At 38.7% G+C, this 23,564-nt stretch overlaps 2 protein-coding genes across 2 annotated transcripts; one reads left to right on the top strand and one right to left on the bottom strand.

Moving 5' to 3' along the window:
• Positions 1 to 9,229: 9,229 nt before the first annotated feature.
• LOC132639474 (uncharacterized) lies at positions 9,230 to 10,694 on the bottom strand. The gene is made up of 4 exons (XM_060355918.1): positions 10,553 to 10,694; positions 10,003 to 10,140; positions 9,769 to 9,900; positions 9,230 to 9,657 (listed from the first exon to the last, which is right to left on the bottom strand). The coding sequence occupies exons 1-4, from the start codon at positions 10,692 to 10,694 to the stop codon at positions 9,230 to 9,232; spliced, it is 840 nt and encodes a 279-aa protein (XP_060211901.1).
• A 3,077-nt stretch (positions 10,695 to 13,771) lies between these two features.
• On the top strand, positions 13,772 to 23,533 carry LOC132639472 (uncharacterized). The gene is made up of 4 exons (XM_060355916.1): positions 13,772 to 13,939; positions 22,668 to 22,916; positions 23,013 to 23,132; positions 23,219 to 23,533. The coding sequence occupies exons 1-4, from the start codon at positions 13,772 to 13,774 to the stop codon at positions 23,531 to 23,533; spliced, it is 852 nt and encodes a 283-aa protein (XP_060211899.1).
• Positions 23,534 to 23,564: the final 31 nt, after the last annotated feature.

Below are 23,564 nucleotides of genomic sequence, written 5' to 3'. Positions count from 1 at the left end.
CTATACCTACTCACAAATTTAATTGATTATCCAAATTTGGGGTAAACAATACTTTTATGCCAAATTTCAACATAACATAAAATAAGTTTCAACATAACTTAAGTAAATATAATTCAAAACAAAGTGAAAACATATAGTATATGTCTAACCTCATTCAACAACGAAATTATACTTTAATAACATTACCTGTTATATGTCAAGTTTGTTAATGACTCATTCTTTCTAATATTAAGAAGTGTAATTTCAAAAGCTAGAATAATTATATAGTTACGTTGAATGAAGAAAATAAGAGGAAAAAACTAAAATAATATACGAGCAATTACAAGAAGTAAATGTTGGGAAATGAGAAGAAAGAAAATGAAAGATAAATAATATAAAAAAATTAAAAGTAAAAATAATTTAAAAATAAAATTAATTTAAAATGTAAAAATAAATTTAAAAGAAAAGAAACTAAAATAAATAAAAAAAAAAAAAAAAAAAGTAACCATGTAATTACAAGGTGTAATGACACCAATTCTCAACCCCCTTCCAATTACACCCAATTAATTGTAATAGCCCGTATTTTGTACGTCCGGATATTTCGAGGAAGTCGTGGTAAGTGAAGGGCAAGACCATTGTCCAAAATTATTTTAATGTACAAGTTGGTTATGGATATTATTTATGAATATTATTAGTATGGAAATATTTTGAGAGGCTAAGGGCAAAAAGGGAAATTCACAAAATGGCCCATGGTAATATTGCGGAAGGCTAGGGGCAAAATGGGAATTTTACAAAATATTCGGGAAGGTTCTTGGAGGGGCCATGTTGGCCGTGTGGTGTATGCCATATTTTATAAAATGGGGCTAATTATAATTATATGGACCAAAGCTTATAAAACAAGCCAAGTGGTCTTCTTGTTTATTATTAAGAAACTTCAAGAAAAATAGAGAAGGGGGACATGTGGCCACCCTTGTGTGGGTTAGATATATATATATATATATATATATATATATATATATATATATATATATATGAGAGAGAGGGCCACTTTATTCATCAATTTTAACTTAGGGAGTTGAAAAGAAAAAAAAAAAAAAGAGAAGCATTCGGCCATGGTGGAAAAATTTGAAGCCATGGAAATTGATCAAGAAAAATTATTTCCTCCTAGTATTCCAACTAATTTGAAGGCCCTAATTAACATGGAGTGGTGGTTGGAGCAAGCAAAGCATTCATTGGTGCAATTATCCACCCTAGCCGAGTGGAGAAGTCAAAGAATAAAGGTAAGATTTAATTTCCTTTCCTATGTGTTAGAGATGATTTGTGAATGTTGTGGTATGTAGAAATCGATGAAATTCATGAAATATGTGTGTGTAGGGAGGTGTCCGTGTGAGTGGTTATTTGTGTAGAAATGATGAATTAATTTTATTAAGTATTTTGATTGTTGTAGTTGTGGATTTTATAATGTAAAATGAGGATTTAATGGTTGGAAATGAAGTTGTGATTGTTTGTGGATTATGGAAGAAGTTAGTGTGACACTAGTATGGTTTCTTATATTTGTAGGAATGATATTGCTAATGTGTAGGTTGGAAATATAATTCATGAACTTGGAAGTGAGACATTTGTTTGGAAGATTGTAAGTTGGGTTGTGGTGATTGAATTTGAAAGAAGGAAATAGGTTATTATTGTTCTTGTTGGATTTGGAAGGTGTCGGGTGAAGTAGTATGTTAATTGAGTCGTCTTGAATATTATATGAATTGAATTTAATATAAATGAAATGTCGTTGACTTGTATGACAAAGGTTGTTAATGTTAGAATGCGTCTTGGATGGGTTGTTGATGTTGTTGGCACGATTGTTTGGTATTGTTGTTGATAGTTTGGCCGAGTTGAATTCTCGGATTGTTGATTGATGATTTGGGCCCAGTTAGATTCTCGGGGATGGTGTAATTACAGGGGAGATGCTGCCGAAATTTCGGCAGATCATAAGTGAATTTATTTGAAAGACTAAGACAAGTGTGTGTGACGATGAATCTAATGATTGTGTAAATCTTCTTGAATGTAGACTAGCGATAGCGAGCTTAGACAATTAAGCGTAGCTAATAGGACGTGGAGCAGGTATGTTAAGGCTCGTCCCTTTCTTTCAAAGGCATGATCCGATGTTATGACTTCATAAATGTTTTCATATCTTTCTTGTTTTTAAAAGTTAGATGTTTATGATTCCAAGGAATGATTCTCTTCCCGATAACTCGTAAATGTTTTTCCAAAGTGCCCGTATTCTCCCAAAAGAGAGGTTTATGATTTTGTGAGCTCTTATGACAACAACGACGGATATGTTTTACAATGATAATGATGATGTCAAGGATGAGAATATTTCTACGATGACTATGATAAGAATGATTTCATGTTTAAAGGTACTTGGTATGATTATTGCTTTGATGTTCCAAAAATGGCTTCTGAAACGCTCATAGAAGGTTCTGTACTTCAAACGCTCATAACTTTCTTATATTAAGTCGGATTGACCCGAAACTTGTTTCTGAGCCTTCAGGTGTCGACTTATGTACGTACCCATCGAGTCTTGGAAATTTGTTCTATGTGCATATGTATACGAAGCGACGCCTTATGAGATTTATGATCTTACTCCATGTTCTCTTAACGTTGTTATTCGTTGCTAGTCTAATCTTATAATAATTGTTTCTTCAAGGTGAGACAGAGTCAGGATGATCATTCCATAATATATTCAGAGGTTACCGACCTTACGTCACTCCGATAGATACATGACTTTCTTTGGGTTCTCCTGCATGATGTGATATGATATATGTATATGTATATGTATATGGGGAAAGGGGAAAGGTGAGAGCGTTATATACGCGTAGCCACCTGATCAGTTGGTATGATATGATATCGTCCCGGACGCGGGATATATGGGTAAATGGATCGGGCTGCACGTTCCGCAGCAATATATATATGGATCGGGTTGCACGTTCCGCAGCAATATATGTATATGGATCGGGCGGCACGTTCCGCAGCAATATAATATAGTATATGTATATATGGATCAGGCTGCACGTTCCGCAGCACTAAGCATGCATGGTATCCGCCTAAAAGGCACTCAGATGTACAGGTTACTCATTTACCCCATGATATGCTCTATGTTTCCATTCTGTTACTATTCATAAGTACATTCCTTATTATGTTACTATTCATGCCTTACATACTCAGTACATTGCTCGTACTGACGTCCCTTCTTGTGGACGCTGCGTTTCATGCCGCGCAGGTACACCCAGATGAGTAGAAGCCATTATAGAAGATGTTCCAACGGAATTGGCAAGCTCCACTTGGCCCTGGAGTGTTATCGAGTCAGAGTACTATGTTATGATGTCTTGGTTGATGTTAGAGACTTTGAAGATAGAGTCGTGGGTGTAGTATGTCAGCCTTGAAAGGGGCTTCACCAGCCGATGTGTCTTTAGATTTTATGTTACAGATCCCATATGGCCACAGATTTTGTTTGAATTGAGTACAAAGAAAAGAAAAATTCTGAAAGCTTTACTATGTTTTCCACTTCTTATTGATGTAAGAGTTTAAAGAGGTTAAGTATGTAATAAGAGTCAGCGGGTTCGCTCTGCTCCGAATATGGGGTCGGGTGCCCATCACACCCTAGTAAGATCGGGGTGTGACATTAATGATCATATAATTAGTTACTTGGCCCAATAAATATGTCAAACTGTGTAATTGCTCAATTCTAATTATCGATGGCTTTCCAAACAGGCCCGAATTGAAACAGGGCAGACAGAAAAAGATAGCCAAGACTAGCACCTCAATTGTTTTCCCCACCGAAGAAGCAAAGAAGTAGTGATGTTTAAGAAAGCTTTGCCTTGTTCAGTTCCAACCCACCAATAACTCATCAATTCAAGTGATAGAGAGCTTTAGTTTCTCGAGAGAAAATGGCGTCAGTGGAAGTAGGTCGGAGTCGGATGATGGATACTGAGAGAGAGGATAGTTGTTCAGCAAAAAGGACGAAGCAAGTTGGTGAAGGTCTGAAATAGTATTATATGCAGCATATCCATGATCTCCAGCTTCAGGTCAGACAAAAGATTCACAATCTCAATCGACTTGAAGCCCAACGTAATGAACTCAATTCCAAAGGTCTATTCCTCTTAACCCTAGATCTATTTCTATCTCTTTTTTTTTTTTTGTTGTTTACTTTTTGGGGGCCATTATCTATAGCTTTTTCTTATATATTTTGTGCCTTAGTAACTACCCCAATGCTATTTCTTGTGTATGATTTGTTGAGTTTTATATTATAGTTTCTTGTCCTTCGATTTCTGCTACTATCTGTTGTTTCTTCTATTTTGATTATCCTATTAATTTGCCATAGTTACTGCTCTTTTTTTTAATACTGCTGTATCATGCTTTTATGGTATTTTTCCATGACTTTTATACTGCTTTGAGTTGCTTGTCCTTGGGCTGAAAGTCTACCGGAAACAGCTTCTCTACCTCCTGAGTTAGGGGTAAGGTCAGCGTACACACTGCCCTCCCCAAACCTGACTCTGTGGGATTTCACTGGGTATGTTGTGTGAAGGTCGTATGTATTTTGTGCCTTAGTAGCTACCCCAATGCTATTTCTTGTGTATAATATTTTGAGGGTTGGAGGTAAATTCCCCCTTTTTTGGTATAAGAACCTTCTTCTTCCTAAAATGCTGGCGGGGTTGGTGGTGATAGGCCCCAGTCAGAACTAATAAATTCTTAATGGAAATACTATTCTGCTTGAGAATGAACCAGTAAGTTTAATTGGAGTGAAGTATGCCCCTTTATTAATGTCTAAACAGTGATTTGAATACAACAGAAAGTTAATAACTTTCCTACTTCTCAGGACACATCTCTAAGAATGTAGGACATTAGCTACATTAAAGGAAAGTTGTACTCAAAATCAAATCCTATGACCACGTCCAGCAACTAAGACCATTGTTTTAGCAGCCAATAATTTACCATGCATTGACATGAGAATATATTAGTCAGAATACTTTTAGTTTTCTTGGGCACTCTTTGGGATCTTTTTGGGTTTTTTTTTTTTTTTGAAACTGGTAACTATATCTTCTTGGGTTATCAATACCTACTTCTCTGACAGCAACCTTGTCCTCGAGGTTGACGTTGACGAATCTTTGTCATCTTGAGAGTCTTCCCATGTAGCATAGACTCTCATGTAGCATCCTCTGCTGGTAATTTCTTCCATGTGATTAGGCTTTTCTTCCACAACTTGGACGATATCTTGAATCAACGATTGTCCAAAATAACTTCTGGCTCCATAACTAGATCACCATCATCAGCCATTGGAGGTAGCGCATCACTTGAAACAATGGTTTCCGCAGCTTCTCTCCTTTAGAAAAGACAGATCGAACGTTAGATGAATGCATGAGCCTTGTGGCAATTTTATCTTATAGGCGACTTTTCCAAATTTTTCTTCAATCTGGTATCGTCCATAGAATCTGCTTGCAAGCTTTTGGAAGGTCTCTGAGACACAGAATGATGGCGGTAGGGATGAAGCTTCAAAAACCTACATGGAATTTAGTGTCCCTGCTTTTGGAGTCCACTATTTTTTTCATTTGATTTCTTGCTGCATGTATATTTGATTTTAGTTGTTGTTGTAAGGCATCTCGAAAGGATAGACTTTGGTCGACTTCATGGATTGGGCAAGTTCCTTCCTGGTAATGTGGAATTGTTGGTGGAGGCCTACCATATAAGACTTGGAAGGGAGTCGTTCCTATATATACATGATAGGTAGTGTTGTACCAAAATTCAGCCCAAGGAAGGAAAGAATACCACTTACGGGGCTGATGGTTGTCCAATGCAACGGTTGACTACTTCTTTTTGTCCGTCCGTCTGTGGATAGTAAGCTTAGCTCATTTTCAATTTTGTGCCTGACATTTTGAAGTGTTCTTGCCAAAAGCGGCTGATGAATACCGAGTCACGGTCACTCATGATGGACCTGGGCATGCTATGAAGTTTTTCTACACAGTGAATGAATTTTTCAGCCACCAGTTTTTCTGTATACGAATGGGCAAGAGCCATAAAATGTGCCAATTTTCTCAACCTGTCAACCACGACTAGAATTGACTTATTTACCATTAGGTGGAAGACCAACAATAAAATCCAAAGGGAAATCATCCCAGATTTGGCAAGTTATTAGAAAGTGGTTGTAAAAGTCCAGCTGGTGACAAGATTTCACTTTTATTGCGCCACACACTTCACAAGAAGCCACATAATTCTTCATGGTGTTGTACATGGATGATCAATAAAATTGTTGTGCTAGTCCTTTTGCATGTTCGATGTACCCCTAAATGCCCCCAAGTCGTGAATCATGGAATTTTTGTAAGAATTGCTAGATGATATTAGATTGAGGAGGTACCACCACCTGAGTTTTGTAGCAAACTAACACATTATGCCAATGATATGGATTTCCTGGTTCTACAGATGTGTTTACCAAATGTGCTTGAGATATAAATAAGGCTTCAAGGCAAGGACTTCCCGCCACATGTGACAACTAATCTGCTACCTTGTTCTCATCACATAGGTTAATATTGGATCTCATAATCATAGCCAAGCAATTCGGACACCCACTTTTGTTACTCAGGTGTTGCAATATGTTGCTCCAATAGGTGCTTAAGGCTGCGTTTGTTAGTGTGGATATAAAAATTTCTATGAGCAAATATGATCTTTTTTTCAAACTGGTAACTGTATTGTATTCCATATGAGCAAAACAGTACATAGGTTGTACTGAAACCATATCTACAAAAGTACTCTAAGACTCTACTATTCTAATCCTATATTGAATCTAATACATCAATAATGGAAATAGTATCATCTGAGTAAGCCTGATTACACCAAAAATAAAGCAATAAAATACAATTCAACTTGACCTTCTGCACTCCATTCTCTATACTCTCAAAACAACTGGAGTTTATTTCCTTCCATATTGCCCACCATATACTGGCAGGGACAATTCTCTATCTATTTCTGTTCTTTGCCTGCAATCCTGCCTCTTCCCAACTCTTTAGAGCCTCTGACCTTGCTAGGCATGGTCCAGACTATACCTTTGAGATTTAAAAATATTCTCCAAAGTTGTTGTGTAAACTTACAGTGTAGAAACAGATAGTTAAGTGTCTCTGTTGTTTCTCCACAGAGGAAACATCTAGAGCATAAAATTATCCCTCTTTTCTTCAAATTATCCTGTGTAAGAACTGCTTCTTTAGCTAAAAGCCACACAAAGCAGCTAACTTTATGTGGGATTTTGGATCTCCAAATGTGTTTCCAGGGCCAGTTGGTAATCTGTTGAATTTAATGATTCATCATCCTGTAGGCTGAACTAACTTTGAACACTCCTTTTCTATTCCCCAGCCACCAAAAAACATCCTCTCCTACCTGAAGTCCCTTAAATTGTTCTAGTATGTTAAGAAAATCAGCCACTCTTTGTATCTCCCAATCATTGATTCACCTTCTGAAAGTGAAATCCATCCTTAAGGTGTCCACAAATCAGCCACAGTGTTTTGATGATCTAAGACAATATTGTATATATCTAGAAATAGTGTTTCTAGATGACCAACCTCAAGCCAATTATCCTTCCAGAATCTGGTTTTGACCCCATTCACTACTTTGATCTCGGAGTTTCACTTAAATTCATTCCATAAGGCTCTTCTTTGATCTTGGAGTTGCACTTAACTTCATTCCATAAGGCTCTTATGGATCTCCACAGACTAACCCCATATGGTGTGGTAACCTCCTTTGTCATCCAGCTATCTTCCTCTTCATATTTTGCATTGATAACTTTCCTCCATAAAAGTTGATTTTCATTAGCATACTTCCATAGCCACTTCATTCTAGGTGCTTTGTTCTGCATTTTCATATCTTTTATTCCCAGTCCCCCACTCTTCTTGCCAGTAATCACTACTTTCCACTTCACCAAGTGAAATCCTTTTTTTTCTTTATTTTCTTACCATAGGAATTTCCTCCTGATGCTATCCAACCTCTTGATAATCCCTGCTGGAATTGGGAATAGAGATATCATATATGTTGGTAGGGCATCAAGGACTGAGTTGATGAGTGTCACTCTACCCCCCAAGGACAGATATTGGCTCTTCCATCTAGCTAGTTTCCCCTCACATTTTTCAATCATATTGTTCCAAATCTCCGTTGAATTAGATTTAGCTTCCAGAGGCATTCCCAGATAGATAGTTGGCAGAGTACCAACTTCACCACCTAGATTTGCAGCCAACAAGTTCATGTTTGGGACTTCATTGATAGGATACAAAAAACTCTTCCTCCAATTAATGTGCAGCCCAAAGATTCCTTCAAATAGGACTAGTATCATCCTTAAAAACCTTAGTTGCTCTTCTTTAGCATCACAAAAGATCAGTGTGTCATCTGCATATTGGAGGTGTGTTATCTCCAGACTTTCATTACCAGTTCTAGCCACCTCAAAACCATTTATCCATCCATTCACCTTTGCTGTCTTGATCATATTGTTTAGACCTTCCATTGCAATCAAAAATAGGAAAGGTGACAAGGGGTCACCTTGCCTGAGACCTCTTTGTGCTTTAAAAAAAATTGTTGGGGAACCATTAATCAGAACTGAGAAACTAGCAGTTGATATGCAGAATTTGATCCATTGGATCCATTTCTGTGCAAAACCCATCATCTCCAAAACCTGTAGTAAGTACCTCCAGTTTACATGATCATATGCTTTTTCAATATCTAACTTGCAAAGGATTCCAGGTTTCTTCAGCTTAAACCTGGAATCTACTTCTTCATTAGCTACTAGCACATCATCCATAATTTGTCTGCCCTTAATGAAGGCCATCTGCTGGGAGTCCACTAGTTTTTCAATGACCCCGTTCATTCTTTCAGTCAACAGTTTGGAAAAGATTCTATAAATACTACCTATCAAACTGATAGGTCTGAAGTCCCTTAGTTCCTTAGCACCTTTCTTCTTATGAATGAGAGTAATGAAAGTTGCATTAAAACTTTTCTCAAAAACTCCTTGCTCATGGAAGTTGTGAAAAGTGTTCATTATGTCATGCTTCACTACTTCCCAACATTTGATGAAGAAATCCATGGTGAATCCATCAGGGCCTGGAGCTTTGGCAACTGCACACAATTTTAGACATCTTAATACTTCATTTTCTTCAAAACTGCCTTGTAAAGACTCCTTTTACTCCTCTGATATAGTAGGGAAATTTGTGAAGTTACAGGCTGGCCTCTATTATGTGGTCTCAGAATACAGCTTTTGATAGTAATCAATTATCTCTTCTTCAATTCTAGCTAGCTCCTCAATTGTTTCTCCCTGAATCACAAGTTGATCAATATTGTTATATCTTCTGTGAGCATTTGCCATTTTTTGAAAGAACTTAGTGTTCTTGTCCCCTTCTTTTAACCAGAGTGATCTTGATTTCTGTCTCCAAGATATTTCTTCATTCTTGACCAACTCCTTATACTCTATAAGTAAAGTTACCTTCTTGATTGATTCCTCTTCTGTTAGGACTCTTTCTTCCAGCACTACATCCATTTCAGCCATCTGTCCTACCAAACTTCTTCTTTTAGAGCCCAAGTTTCCATCCTCACTTCTGCTCCAAGTCTTGAGATTAGACTTTAGAGCTTTTAATTTACAAGCAAGTATGTATTCTGGTTTTCCTGTGAAGTTAAAAGAATTCCACCAACCCTTAACTCTATCCACAAAACCCTCTGAACCTAGCCACCTGTTTTCAAATTTAAAATAACTTTTACTCGTATTCCATTAACCACCTTGTAAAGCAACTGGAATATGGTCTGAAACCAGCCTTTGAAGAGGAATCTGTTTCAAATTGTTGAAACTATCATCAAACTCTTTTGAGATTAATTTCCTGTCAATTCTAGAAGCTATCTCGAGATTGTCACCTTTGAATCAAGTATAAGTAGCATCCTCAAGCTGTAGGTCAATTAGGTTCATATCTTCAATGAAATTAGAAAATTCCTTCATCCCTCTGGTTCTTTGAGTACAGTTTTTCTTCTCTGAGATAAACCTAGTGACATTATAATCTCCACAAACAGCCCATGGCCATTCCATTAAGCCCCTCACAGAACCTAATTCTTCCCACACCAGTCTCCTTTCTTTATAAGAGTTTGGAGCATACATTCCTGTGATATGGAATGAGAAGTTTTGTAATTGTGCTTCAAACATACAGGTTAGAATGTAAGCTCCTATTTCAAGAATATCCCCCCTCCATACCCTTTTATCCCACATCAATAGAATCCCCCCTCTTGTTCCACTAGCTTCCAAACAAGCAAAACTAATCCATCTTCCCCCCCCCCCCCCCCCCCCAGATGTTTTTCACCAGTTCTGTAAAGTCACCCTTAATTTTAGTTTCCTGAAAACAGATGATATCTGCTCACCAGTCTCCTTTTGTCCCTATTATTTAATCCCCTAACATTCCATGTTACTAGTTTGAACTGCATTAAGACACAGGGATGATACTTCTCCCCTTGTACCTATTCCCATTGTTGTTGTATTTAACATCAAAAGAAACAAGACCTTTCAGCTCTTATGTACCATTTAACCTTGTTTTCCTGCATTCAGAATCCTGCACTATTCTTCTTGCTTGTCTACTGCTGTCGATTTGTAGTAATAGTTCCATAGCCTCTTCCTTATGCCCCTGGAAATCTACCCCAAAATTTTTGTTGAATTTACTCATATTTTGCTATACCAAAACCGAAGCTTCTTGCTCTTTATCCGTGATTGTTTGTTGTTGCTGAATTTGGATAGGCTCTGCCTCATCAACTTCCCAGTTTTCAATAGCATTGAAAGGATTCAAATCTACTATCTCAAATAGGTCCTCTGCCACCCTCTTTCCACCACTTTCCCTAGCCACCATCTGCCAATCATCTTTTTCCACCACTTCTGAAGTTTCCTCAATCACCTCCCCAGACAAGTTCATCACCACGTCTGCAAAAGTGTTCACTTCCTTTGCAGTTTGTGTGCATGCATGCTTTTCTTTTTGTTTTGAGAGCTCAGCCATGGTCATGCAGTGCCAATTGTTTTTGTACGATCTTGAGGGCAAGTAATAATCACAAGTTAAGTCATTAAATATAACTTGTCCAGCAAAATCAGGCCCATTTATCACTTTCAGAGGTTTCTTAGGTGTGGGCCAACATACCCGGTCCAATCCTGAAATTTCATTTAAATTTTTCACATGCCCATCACGTGATACCTCTGATGTGAAGTCAACCACTGTATTTGACAATCCCATGTGATGCGTATCTCTGGAATCCCTAGGAGGATGGGATTCTTGTACTTCTTTGCAGAGGTCATCTCCTTTTACCCAGCATGCAATAGCTTTCCCTGGATCTTTCACAGCAGCATCTCTGATGGTTCTTGTACCTAGAGGACGGGATTCTTGTACTTCTTTGTAGAGGTCATCTCCTTTTACCCAGCATGCAATAGCTTTGCCTGGATCTTTCATAGCAGCATCTACAACAGCATCTCTGATGGTTCCTTCTTCCTTTTCCGGCGTGATTTTGAATCTCGTTTTACTTTCCACCCAGATGGGAAGTAATACGTGATTCCATTACGATTGATCGACACCTCCCTCGGTATAAATCTACCATCATTGGACACCAATATTCTTGCCCATTTCATATGGTTCTTGAGTTCTCTCTCCTTCTCTGTAGCAACCCATCCCCCACGGATTTCACCTATTTCTTGGAAACAAATTTGTGACCACAAATGCAGTGGAATGCCCACTGCTCTGATCCAAGTCTCCTTTACTTCAATGGAGTTTGAGATACCTCCTGATAATGGGCTCCACCATTTGAGGTTAAAACAGATGTTCTTCCACCTCCATTGTCCTTGGAGAGTTTGTTCAGCCATATGTCTATTTGGGAATTCAAATAGGAACATATCATTGTATAGCTCATAGATGGTTATCCCAGTAGCCTTTTTCTAGTTGGATGAAGACCATCTCCTTATATCTGCTAGGGTAGGTTTTTCCTTTGACTTTTCTCCACAACATCCAACTAAACATATCTTCAAGAGCCCATTTTCCTGATATACAGATGATTATGATATTTCAATGCTTCCCTTCTTGCTTTTAACCTCTCCTGTACGGAGATTTCTCGATTGCCATTTACTCTCTTGTACTACCTTTGAGAAAGGGTAGTTGGTTTCATTAATTCCAGGAGGGGCTGCTTGTTCCTGCTTTGAGTGGCACTTAATGAATCTTTCAATCTTAAATGCTAAGCCAACCCATCTAGCATTCAATACAGGCTCTGGAATGATTAGGACTGATCTGCCACTACCACTTAATGATAAGATGCTCATATATCTCCCATGCTCATTGTGTTTCTTGGTGCAAAAGTGCTCTGCTTCTCGTTCAAAAGTTTTCCATCTTCTCACCACCTTGTTCTGATCTATTGAGGCTTCTTGCAAAGTGAAAATGATCCACTCCATGATTTTGCTACTTATGGATGTCCTCTTCATCATTTTTCTACTTCTTTCTACCCATTCATACCAGTCAGAGTTTCCAGAAGACCATCTAGTAATGTCAACGGATTTAAACCTTGCATTGAAGTAAATTCTATTGTCACCCATGTTTGAGAAGAGAATCTAAGTTGTCGAATTGAAAGAGAAGGATAAGATATCACAGAAGGTAATAACTTGAGAATAGATGAGAGAGATAGAAAGAAATTCCGATAGAAAGTCACCGGAAAAGGGTTAGTTCCCCTCCTAAGAAGTAGGAGAGAGAAATTTCTTGGGGAGAGTGCCTGGGAGCATTTTCATATTTCTTATAGCAAATATGATCTCCATGTCTAAATTACGTGAAGGACGGCTAACATTTCCTTTGCATAGGCTGACCAGGAAAGTTTGGTGATGCCTAAGGCTCAAGTCATGAATGCGATAGGCCTTCCTTGTTGAGTTAAAATTGCACCAATGCCATCCCCTGAAGAATCTGACACAATGATGAAAGGCTCATTAAAATTGGGCATTGCAAGTGTTGGTGTAGTCATGATTTGAGCTCTTGAAAAGCACTTCTCTTGATTACTGCATACAAATTGCCCCTTTTTGAGAAGTTTGGTGAAGAGGACATTCTCTGAGGCCATAGTTGCGGACAAATTTTCGGTAATTACCCGTATGTTCTAAAAATCCACTCAACTCAAAGACATTAGTAGGCCTAGGCCAACGCAGCATAGTGTTAATTTTTTCTTGATCCACCTTGAGACCTTGTAGAGTGACGATATGGCAAAGTACTCCAGCTCTCGAAGACCAAGGGCACATTTTTGAGCTTGACAAAAAACTAATTTTCCTTAATATTTCAAAAGCTTTTTGAACATGTTCAAGATGCATCATTCAATTGGGGCTATAAATCAAAATGTTATCAAAGAATATTATTAATTTACTAAGGTAAGGGCGAAAGATGGAATTCATAATTGGTTGAAAGCTAGATGGAGCATTACAAAGACCAAATAGCATGACTAAACGGTCAAGTTTGGTGATAGAACTAGCTCCATGGAGCTCATCAAGCATGCCATCAACAGTCGGAATTAGAAATCTATCTTTGATGGTTATGACATTGAGTGCTTTATAATCAGTGCAAAAACACCATGGACCATCCCTTTTTTAACCAATACAACATGAGATGAAAATGGACTAGTACAAGACCTTATGAGCCCCAATTTTAACATGTCATGAACTCGTTTTTCAATTTTAGCTTTTTGAATACTCATACCTTTATGGGCTCACATTGATGGGTTCAGTGCCTTCATTCAAATTGATATGATGATCTACTACTTGAGGAGGAGGAAGTTGGGAAGGCTCTTGGAACAAGTTTTTGATCCTGCTCCAATAATGGCTTCATCTCAGGATGGATGTCTATCTGTGGGCTCCGCTGTGGCTGGAAGGAGAATAGCAAACATGGAGCTTTCTTGTCGTGCATCCTTGGAAGTAACTTGCATGTGTACAAATTGAATGACTTGTGTACCCAATCCTTGCAAGTTATGAGTTTGGTTGTTTCATTGGGACTCCATTGTTAATTATTTGTAGTTACATGCCAAGTCCTAATTGTTCCAACCAATGGATTCCTAAGACCACATCCAATCCAATTAAAGGTAAAGCATATAAGGTGAGGACAAAAGGAATACCTTGGAGAAGACTTTGAACATTGTTGAATCTGCTATGGCAATTCAATGACCTCCTGTTTGCTACCTTAGACATTAAAAAGTTGCAAGTAGAACTACTAGTAAATTGCAACATATTGGCCACTTTTTCACTAATAAAATTGTGAGCAGTGTTTTAAAAGGCGTGGATGTAAGGCGAGGCGTTTTACATATTCCTCGGCAAGGGGTAAGTCCCTTGGTATTTAATTTATAGTATTTTATAAATTAATAAAATAAATATATAAATTAAAAAATACATTCAAATTATTAAAAAATAACAAAATTAGTTGGAAAATGTATATATCTATTATTAATATGCTAACATGTGCACGGACCATTAAAAAAATCTTGAAAAAGTGAATGACATAAAGATGCATTACACCAATAACGTGACTATGATGAAACATAATTAGAGTTGTAACAATGTTACTCTATCCTAGTAATTCAAAGATAAAAATGACAATAATATAAAGTTATTCTTTTAAAACCTAAAACTAGATAACAATGTAATGCTCATATTATACAAATAGCCAGAATAGTCTTCAAAACATTATCTAAATTAGAGCGATACCAAAATAAATTCTAAAAGTCAAAAATATCTTGAAAAAGATAAATCGGAGAATGCTAAAAAAAATCTTGAAGAAAATAAAGCATAAAGAAGGAAAATGCAAGCATGGAAGCATAGTAAGAATTGGAGGACAAAACTCTTTGCTTTATAGTTTGCACTTCGCAAACAAAGGTCTAAAGTGTATTTGTTACTCCGTAAGCAACAAAGAGAAAAGATTATGAAATTAGGATAAACAATTAGAAAAAACATGAGTTTTTGAGATTTTTAGTTTGAGAATTTACTATGAGTTAACTTTTGCATATTTAACTTTTAAAAAAAAAAATATTAAGCAATTTTTGCTCAAATTTGGGAAATTTCTCGAGGCTTACACCCCAAATGAATGTCTAGAATGTTGGGGCACCTAGGCAAAAGCCCTGAAGGTTGGGGCTTACGCCCCACGATACTTACACCCCACCAGTACGCCTTGGTGCGTTTTTGGTACGCCTTGTCCTGGGGGCTCACCCAGAAAAACTTTTAAAACACTGATTGTGAGTATATCTCCTATCGATCAAAAGTCAAACTCACCACAAAATAAGGATCGACGTTTGCCATTTATCCGCATTGTTGTGTGAGTTGTCCATCCTGAAAGTATGTGTAGTGATACCTCAGGTTGGGAATTTGTCGACCCTTCAATTTCCTCATCCTATGAGCATTCATTGTTGCTTTCTAACAATAGTAGTTATGGACTTTACAGATGTGGCCAGGTGTAAATCTCTCACACAATTGACACAAAGTCCCTAGCCCTGCTGCTTCTGCATCTCAACCCAGGTGAGTCACCTCATTGGAGAATTTGTCTTGCTCTTAGTTGGAAATAAAGTAGGCAGTTGAGTACATTGTCGTGTAGCTTTATTTTGTCTTGTAAATTGTTCATCTTGCATTGACCAGGATTTCTGGGTTACACATTAATTGGAGAAAGAGTCACATATATCCAATTAATAGTGTGAATAATATAGAGGAATTGACCAGGATTTTAGGTGGAGAAGTAGGGGAACTGCCAACTACTTACTTGGGTATGCCTTTAGGAGCCAAATCAAAGTCCTTGAATATTTGGAACCCTATGATTGAAAAATGTGAGAAGAAGCTATCCAGGTGGAAGTCACAATATATATCTCTAGGGGGCATAGTCACACTTACAAATTCAGTAGTTTTTTAGGCTACTAGAAGAGTTTAAAGGCACACAAGAAAGAGCAGATAAATTGTGGTGGAAAGAAGGCATCAAAGGCATTTACAAAGTGAGCACATCATACAAATTTTTGAACCAAAGTAACCAGCAGGTGCAACTTTGGCCTTGGAAGCACATTTGGAAAGTGAAGGTACCATTCAAAGTTGCATGTTTCATATGGTTGTTGGCAAGGGAAGCAGTACTGACTCAAGAAAACCTAAAAAAGAGAAAATTCTCTCTTTGTTCCAGATGTTACCTTGTGTGGTGAAGAGGGTGAGACAGACATCTATTTTTACATTGTCGGATCACAATACAACTTTGGAGGATCTTTGTGAACGTTAGGGGCATTGTCTGGGTAATGCCAAATAGGATTACTAATCTACTCCATATTTAGGAAGAGGCAGGAATAGGAGCCTCAGACATAGATAGATGGAGGATTGTCCCAGCTTGCATTTGGTGGATAATATGGAAAGAGAGAAATTCAAGGTGCTTTGAAGACAGTAGTAGTGATGTACAAAATATCAAGTTGAATTGCGTCAAACTTTTTGTTTTTGGTGCAGACAGATTTACCTTGAGGAGACTGAATCCATAATTGAAATCTTAAGCTCTTGTTAGATTTTCAGAGTTTTGGATTAGCTTTCTCACTTTTGCTGTAAATATGGTTCCAGTGCAAACTATGCACTAATCAAGTCAATACATACCAATGTTACATTTTCAAAAAAAAAAAAAATGTTCATCTTGCATTCAACCAAAGCTAATTGTCTCCTTTAAGGACTTTGGTTTAGACTTTCTAATGCCATTTGCAATATGTGGCTTATGTTCGTCCATGAATGTGCCTACTAGGGCCTTTTGAACCAATCCTTGCGCTCTGTTGCCCAGCCTTTTAAAATCTCATAAGGAGCCAAGTTTCCGAATTTTTGATAGAGATTCATCAAAGTCCTCACAATCCGAAGGACAAAACCGTGACCATAACTCAATCAAAATTTCCCATTTCACTTCCTTCCCTTCCTCTTGGTAAGCCCGCCGCAACCATTGCCACCACTGGTTGTGTCACGACCCAGCTAGGGGACGTGACGGGTACCCGGGGCTAGCCACCGAGCACCACTCGTCCTGCTACTCACTTTACCCATTTAATGCTCTTTTATCAATTCATGATTAGGACATAAGAAAAACATCTTTTCATTTGAGAAAATAAAAATACTTTTATATACATAAGCCTCCCGGCCATCAAAATAATATATACATATACATAAAAGCCTCTCGTGAGACCATCTACCCACATTGTGCATCTACGAGCCTCTACCGACATACTATACATATAGGTGGAACAAGACTCCACCATGCCTAAAATATACATATACCAAGAGAATAATCATGAGCACCTCCGGACAATGGAGTGCTCGCAATCAGCTGGCAGCTACTAAGAATCTGGATCGAGCTCACCTCCCCGTCTACCTGTGGGCATGAACACAACGTCCAAAGAAAACGGATGTCAGTACGAATATTGTACTGAGTATGAGAGGCATGAACAATAATAATACATCAAGGAAATAAGGGAGGCATCAAGTATGGAGCAACTGTACCTGACTGGGAATTACATGAAAAGTAATGCATGTTGACTTACTATCCCGCGTCCGGGGTACCATCTCATGCCGCCCACTAGTGGTGTCTGCCCATGCCAACTGGCCATGGTGTATCGTATAAGCTGCCCGCTTTCGCGGTGACAGCCCGGCCAACTAGGCCCGGTGTAATATGATTATAACATGCTCATCATAAAATACTTATAATAATATGCTTATCATCGTACATGCATAAGGCCTCTAGAATAACTATATTTTATCGAGGTGACGTAAGGTCGTGAGCCCTCGATTCCATTATGAACATTCCGCCTCACCTTGAAGGGATTTGTACATAAGGTGAGTGTATACAAGGAACGACATCATTTACTTTATAAGAACTTCATATCATATCTCTTGACTCATGTAGTTATTCATGATCTTAGGCTCTTGGCTTTCCGGAATATAGGAGGATCATGGAAAGGAAGAAAAATCATATCATGGGATTCATGCCATAGAAACAAAAGGTCTAGCCTCACATATTTTTGGCGTCTAACTGAGCTATCGTTCACGTGTTCTCCTCCAATATAACGTCGCTACCTTCACGAGAGAATTCTCATTAACGTTAGTTAATCGGTTATGAGAACGTATCGTTATTTCTAGGAAAAATTGGCAGCATTTCCTTTGTTTCTACTACTTTTCCCACATTCTATTTCAACTCCTAAACATTTACAACAACACTTCACAATATCGTATCAACAATCGTCATTCATATACGTTGAGTAAAATCCACCATTTCTCTTCATTCTTCCCACATTTATGGATATAGATCGTTATCGTGTTTTCTCATATATCGTGCTCACTTCCTGGTCTAAACATCGTTTACAACATATTCATAATCATGGAACATCAACATTTATGATTCCATTCAACTATCATTCAATTGTGACACCATTCATCCATTTAAGACCCATTTTCCATGTCTTTCTACAATTCAAGCATCTTGGCTTTCCAATACCTTAAACAACATGATAAAGTCATGAAACTTACCTTGGATGGTGGTGGAACAAGCCTAGAGTGGAGTTCTTCCTTTAGCACTAAAACCCCACTTCACCTCTTTCTTGAACTTCTTGGTTTGGATGAACTTCACTTGAGTTTCACACACTCTGTTTCATGGATTTAATGTGGTTGATCTTGATCTCCCTTTGATTCTCTTAAAGTCTTGTGGATGAAGTGTTTTGGATCACTCTAGAGAGTTCTTGAACCGTGTAGGTGAGAAATGAAATAAAATGAGCTTAGTGTCCCTTTTTAATAACTCAAAATCTGATTTTTAATGAACAACAGTCGGGGTGTACAGTGGTCGTAAACGCCACTTTACGGGCCGTATACTGGTTTACGGTCCGTCCTTCGCGACCGTATTTAAGCATATCAAAAACAGAAAGATTGGCTGAAGATCATGGCAGTTTACGACTCAGTTTACGGGTCGTATTTCAATTTATGGTCCGTATTCCAAGTCATTTTTTACCATTGGAATCATTTGACAGAAAGTTGAAATTTTTGAAAGGTCGGAGGACGATAGCAGTTTACGGTCCGTAAATCACTTTACGGGCCCGTATTCCACTTTACGACCAACTGGGCTGAAATGAAGTTCTGCAACTTCCTTATTTCCAAAGTTCATAAATAGTCATTCCCTACTTAGCAATACATCACACACTCATGCCCTTCGTTGGTCTATTCATTTTTGGCTCACGAAAATTTTTCGAGGTGTAACATCCTTCCCCCCCTTTTTGGAACATTCGTCCTCGAATGTTAAACACTCGGAATTCTAGGAAAATTTCGCCAGAGTTTTCCCTGTAATTTGACACTACCAACCTGTCACAACAACCCATAATATCATCGCCTCACAGGGCTACATCACAATATCAACATATCCTTGGCCACACAGGACCACAAACATAAAAATAAAGCGTACATACCTCATATTGTCGGCGTTTCGTCTTAGATCTCTCCCGGGGGTTGGAATAAGTGTGGGTACTTGGACTTCATGCTCTCTTCTGCTTCCCAAGTCATTTCTTCCCGGTTATCATTTCGCCATAAAACTTTGACTGAAACTAGCTCTTTATTTCGGAGTCTCCACACCTACCTATCTAAAATATCAATAGGCACCTCTTCATAGGTAAGTCGTTATGTCACTTGCACATCATCTATCGAGACAATCTTGGTGGGGTCTCCAATACACTTGCGGAGCATCGAAACGTGAAAAACTGGGTGGACTGATTCAAGCTCCGAAGGCAAATCCAATTCATAGGCTACCTGACCCACCTTGCAGATGATTTTGTAGGGTCCAATGTATCTGGGACTTAGCTTCCCTTTCTTACCAAATCTCATCACCCCTTTCATTGGCGACACTTTCAAGAACACCCAATCATCGGCTTGAAATTCCAAGACTCGTCGGCGATTGTCCGCATAGGACTTTTGGCGACTTTGGGCTGTCAACAACCGATCTTGGATCACCTTGACCTTTTCTATTGTTTTTTGGATCAATTCAGGGCCCACTAGTTGTGCTTCTCCTATTTCGAACCATCCGATTGGAGATCTACATTTCCTCCCATATAAAGCTTCATATGGAGCCATTTGCATGCTAGAATGGTAGCTATTGTTGTATGCGAATTCAATAAGGGGTATGTGGTCATCCCAGCTACCACCGAAATTCAACACACATGCCTGTAGCATATCTTCTAAGGTTTGAATAGTACGCTTGGCCTGCCCATCAGTTTGCGGATGAAATGTCGCGATAAAATTCACTTACGTGCCCAAACCTTCTTGAAAAGACTTCCAGAACTTAGCTGTAAACTGTGCTCCTCTATCTGTGATAATAGATAATGGGATTCCATGGAGTCGTACAATTTCTTTGAGATACAACCTTGCATAGTCTTCTGCTGAGTACGTGGTCTTGACTGGAAGAAAATGGGCTGCTTTCGTCAGCCTATCCACGATCACCCATATAGATTCAAACCTGCCACGGGAACGGGGTAATCCCACGACGAAATCCATGTTGATCACTTCCCATTTCCAGGTAGGGATTTCTATTGCCTGTAACAAGCCTCCTGTCTTCTGATGTTGAGCTTTTACCTGTTGGCAATTTGGACATTGTGCCACAAACTCGGCTATGTCTCTCTTCATGCCATCCCACCAATACATCATCTTGAGATCACGATACATTTTGGTTGCACCTGGGTGAATAGAATATCGAGAGACATGTGCTTCTTCTAAAATTTGTCGGTGCAAATCCGCGACGTTCGGCACACATAACCTGCCTCGGTACCTAAGAATTCCATCCATAGAAACTTCAAACTGAGACTTTTCTTTCATATAAGATGTGTCTCTATAACGACATAACTGCGAATCTTCGCACTGCCATTCTTTCACTTCCATATCCAAGGATGAAATTGTGGAATCATTTATACTAATCCCGGCGTCGCCCGAATCAATTACACGCACTCCCAAATTTGCTAATCGGTGAAGTTCTTGAACCATCTCTCTCCTTTCCGGAGGGATTTCACATAAGCTGCCATCGGCGGCTAAGTGCGTCGGCTACTACATTCGCCTTCCCGGGGTGGTATAAAATGTTAACATCATAATCTTTTAATAATTCTAACCATCGCCTCGGCTGTAAATTCAGCTCCTTCTATTTAAAAATGTACTGGAGACTCTTGTGATCTATATAGATATCAACGTGCACCCCGTATAAATAATGCCTCCATATTTTTAGGGCATGAATAACTGCAGCTAGTTCGAGATCATGAGTTGGATAATTCTTCTCATGTTTCCGCAATTGCCTCGAAGTATATGCAATAACTTTCCCGTACTGCATCAATACGCATCCTAGTCCAACACCGGAAGCATCACAGTATACCACGTGGCCATCTGACCTTTCTGGGAGTGTTAAGATCGGAGCTAAGGTCAACCTGTCTTTCAACTCTTGGAAACTGCGCTCACAGGCATCATCCCATTGAAACTTTGCCGACTTCTGGGTTAGCTTCGTCAATGGGGCCGAAATAGATGAAAAGTCCTCTACGAACCTTCGATAATAACCTGCCAAACCCAGAAAACTACGGACTTCTGTGGGCATCGTAGGCCTTGGCCAAGTCTTCACCGCTTTAATTTTCTGAGCGTCGACTCGGATACCATTATCTGAAATAATATGGCCCAAGAATGTTACAAAATTCAGCCAGAACTCACACTTCGAAAATTTTACATACAATTCTCGGGCTCGAAGAATGCCAAGTACAATTCTCAGATGGTCTGCATGTTCTGATTCTGTGCGAGAACACACCAGAATATCATCGATAAATACTATCACAAATAGATCCAAGAGATGCCTGAATATGTTGTTCATTAAATTCATAAATACAGCCGGAGCATTAGTTAACCCGAATGACATTACTTGAAATTCATAGTGGCCATATCTCATTCAGAAAGCTGTTTTGGGAATATCTGCTTCTCTAATTCTCACTTGATGATAACCCGACCTCAAATCTATTTTTGAAAACCACTTAGCACCTTGTAGCTGATTGAATAAATCATCAATCCTTGGAAGAGGATATTTGTTCTTTATCGTCACTTTGTTCAATTGCCTGTAGTCGATACACATTCGTAAGGATCCGTCCTTCTTTCTCACGAACAAGACTGGTGCTCCCCACGGCGATAAGCTGGGCCTTATAAACCCCTTTTCCAGCAAATCTTTCAACTGTGCTTTTAGCTCTTTCAATTCTACCGGAGCCATTCGGTACGGAGGAATAGAAATTGGCTCGGTGTCCGGTAATACATCGATAACGAAATAAATTTCCATTTTCGGAGGAAGACCTGGAAGTTCATCTGGAAATACGTCTGAGAATTCATTCACCACTGGAACAGATTGAAGAGTGGGTGAATCTACTTCTGTATCATGAACTCGAACTAAATGATAAATATAGCCCTTGGCTATCATCTTCCTTGCCTTGAGGTAGGAAATAAACCTACCCTTTGGGGATGCCGTATTCCCCTTTGAGTTTTCTGCTTGTATTGAGAATCTTGAACTGGTTGATCCTTCTTTATTTGGAGGATCTTACACTTGGAGAGGGGGGGGGGGGGGGGGGACCATAGGAGTGTTTCTAGGATTGACAGATTCCTTCATTGTGCACAATGGGAGGAGGAATTTACTCACATCAAACAGAGCGAAACTATTGAAGATCAGAGAATTCTCACTGATGACGAATTACTTCAAAAGGCACATTTGGCTATGGAATTTGAGGAAGTGGCAACAAATGAAGAGATAGCATGGAAGCAAAGATCAAGGATACAATGGTTGAAATATGGTGATAAGAACACCAATTGTTTTCACAGAATTGCTACGGTTCACAAAAGATTTAATTCCATGGATCATTTAGACGTGGATGAGGTTAATGTCACTGACCCTGAGGAGATTAAGGAGGCTGCTCAGAATTTTTATCAAGAATTATATAAGGATACTGAATCTTAGAGACCTGATTTGCAGCTTCATGAAACTTCAGTGATCTTTAGTGAAGAACGAATAGGTTACAAAGACAATTTGAGGAGGAGGAAATTCTGGAGTGTATCAATTTATGTGCTATGGAGAAGGCTCCTAGACCGGATGGTTTTCCTATGTTGTTTTTTCTTTATTTATGGGAAATGTTGAAGTAAGATACCATAAGCACTGTCCAGTTCTTCCACTCTAACCAGACTTTTGAAAGGAGCTTTAATGCTACCTTTATAGCTTTGATCCCTAAGAAAATAGGTGTTGCTGATCTAAAGGACTACAGGCCAATAAGTTTGGAAGGTGGAGTCTACAAAATTATTGCAAAGCTACTAGCAAAAAGGTTGAATAAAGTGGTGAGTAAGCTGATCAACAAACATCAGATGGCTGTTATAACAGGGAGACAAATTATGGATGTTGCACTCATAGCTAGTGAATGTATTGATTCAAGAATGAAGGGAGTGGAACCTGGTGTTATGTGCAAACTTGATATTCAGAAAGCCTATGACCATGTAAATTAGAAATTCTTATTAAACACTCTCAGGTAGATGG

Source organism: Lycium barbarum, chromosome 5 (genome assembly GCF_019175385.1).
Source record: "Lycium barbarum isolate Lr01 chromosome 5, ASM1917538v2, whole genome shotgun sequence".
NCBI lineage: Eukaryota > Viridiplantae > Streptophyta > Magnoliopsida > Solanales > Solanaceae > Lycium > Lycium barbarum.
The sequence above is the reverse complement of the archived record's forward strand: the minus strand, read 5'-3'. Positions and strand labels throughout refer to the sequence as shown.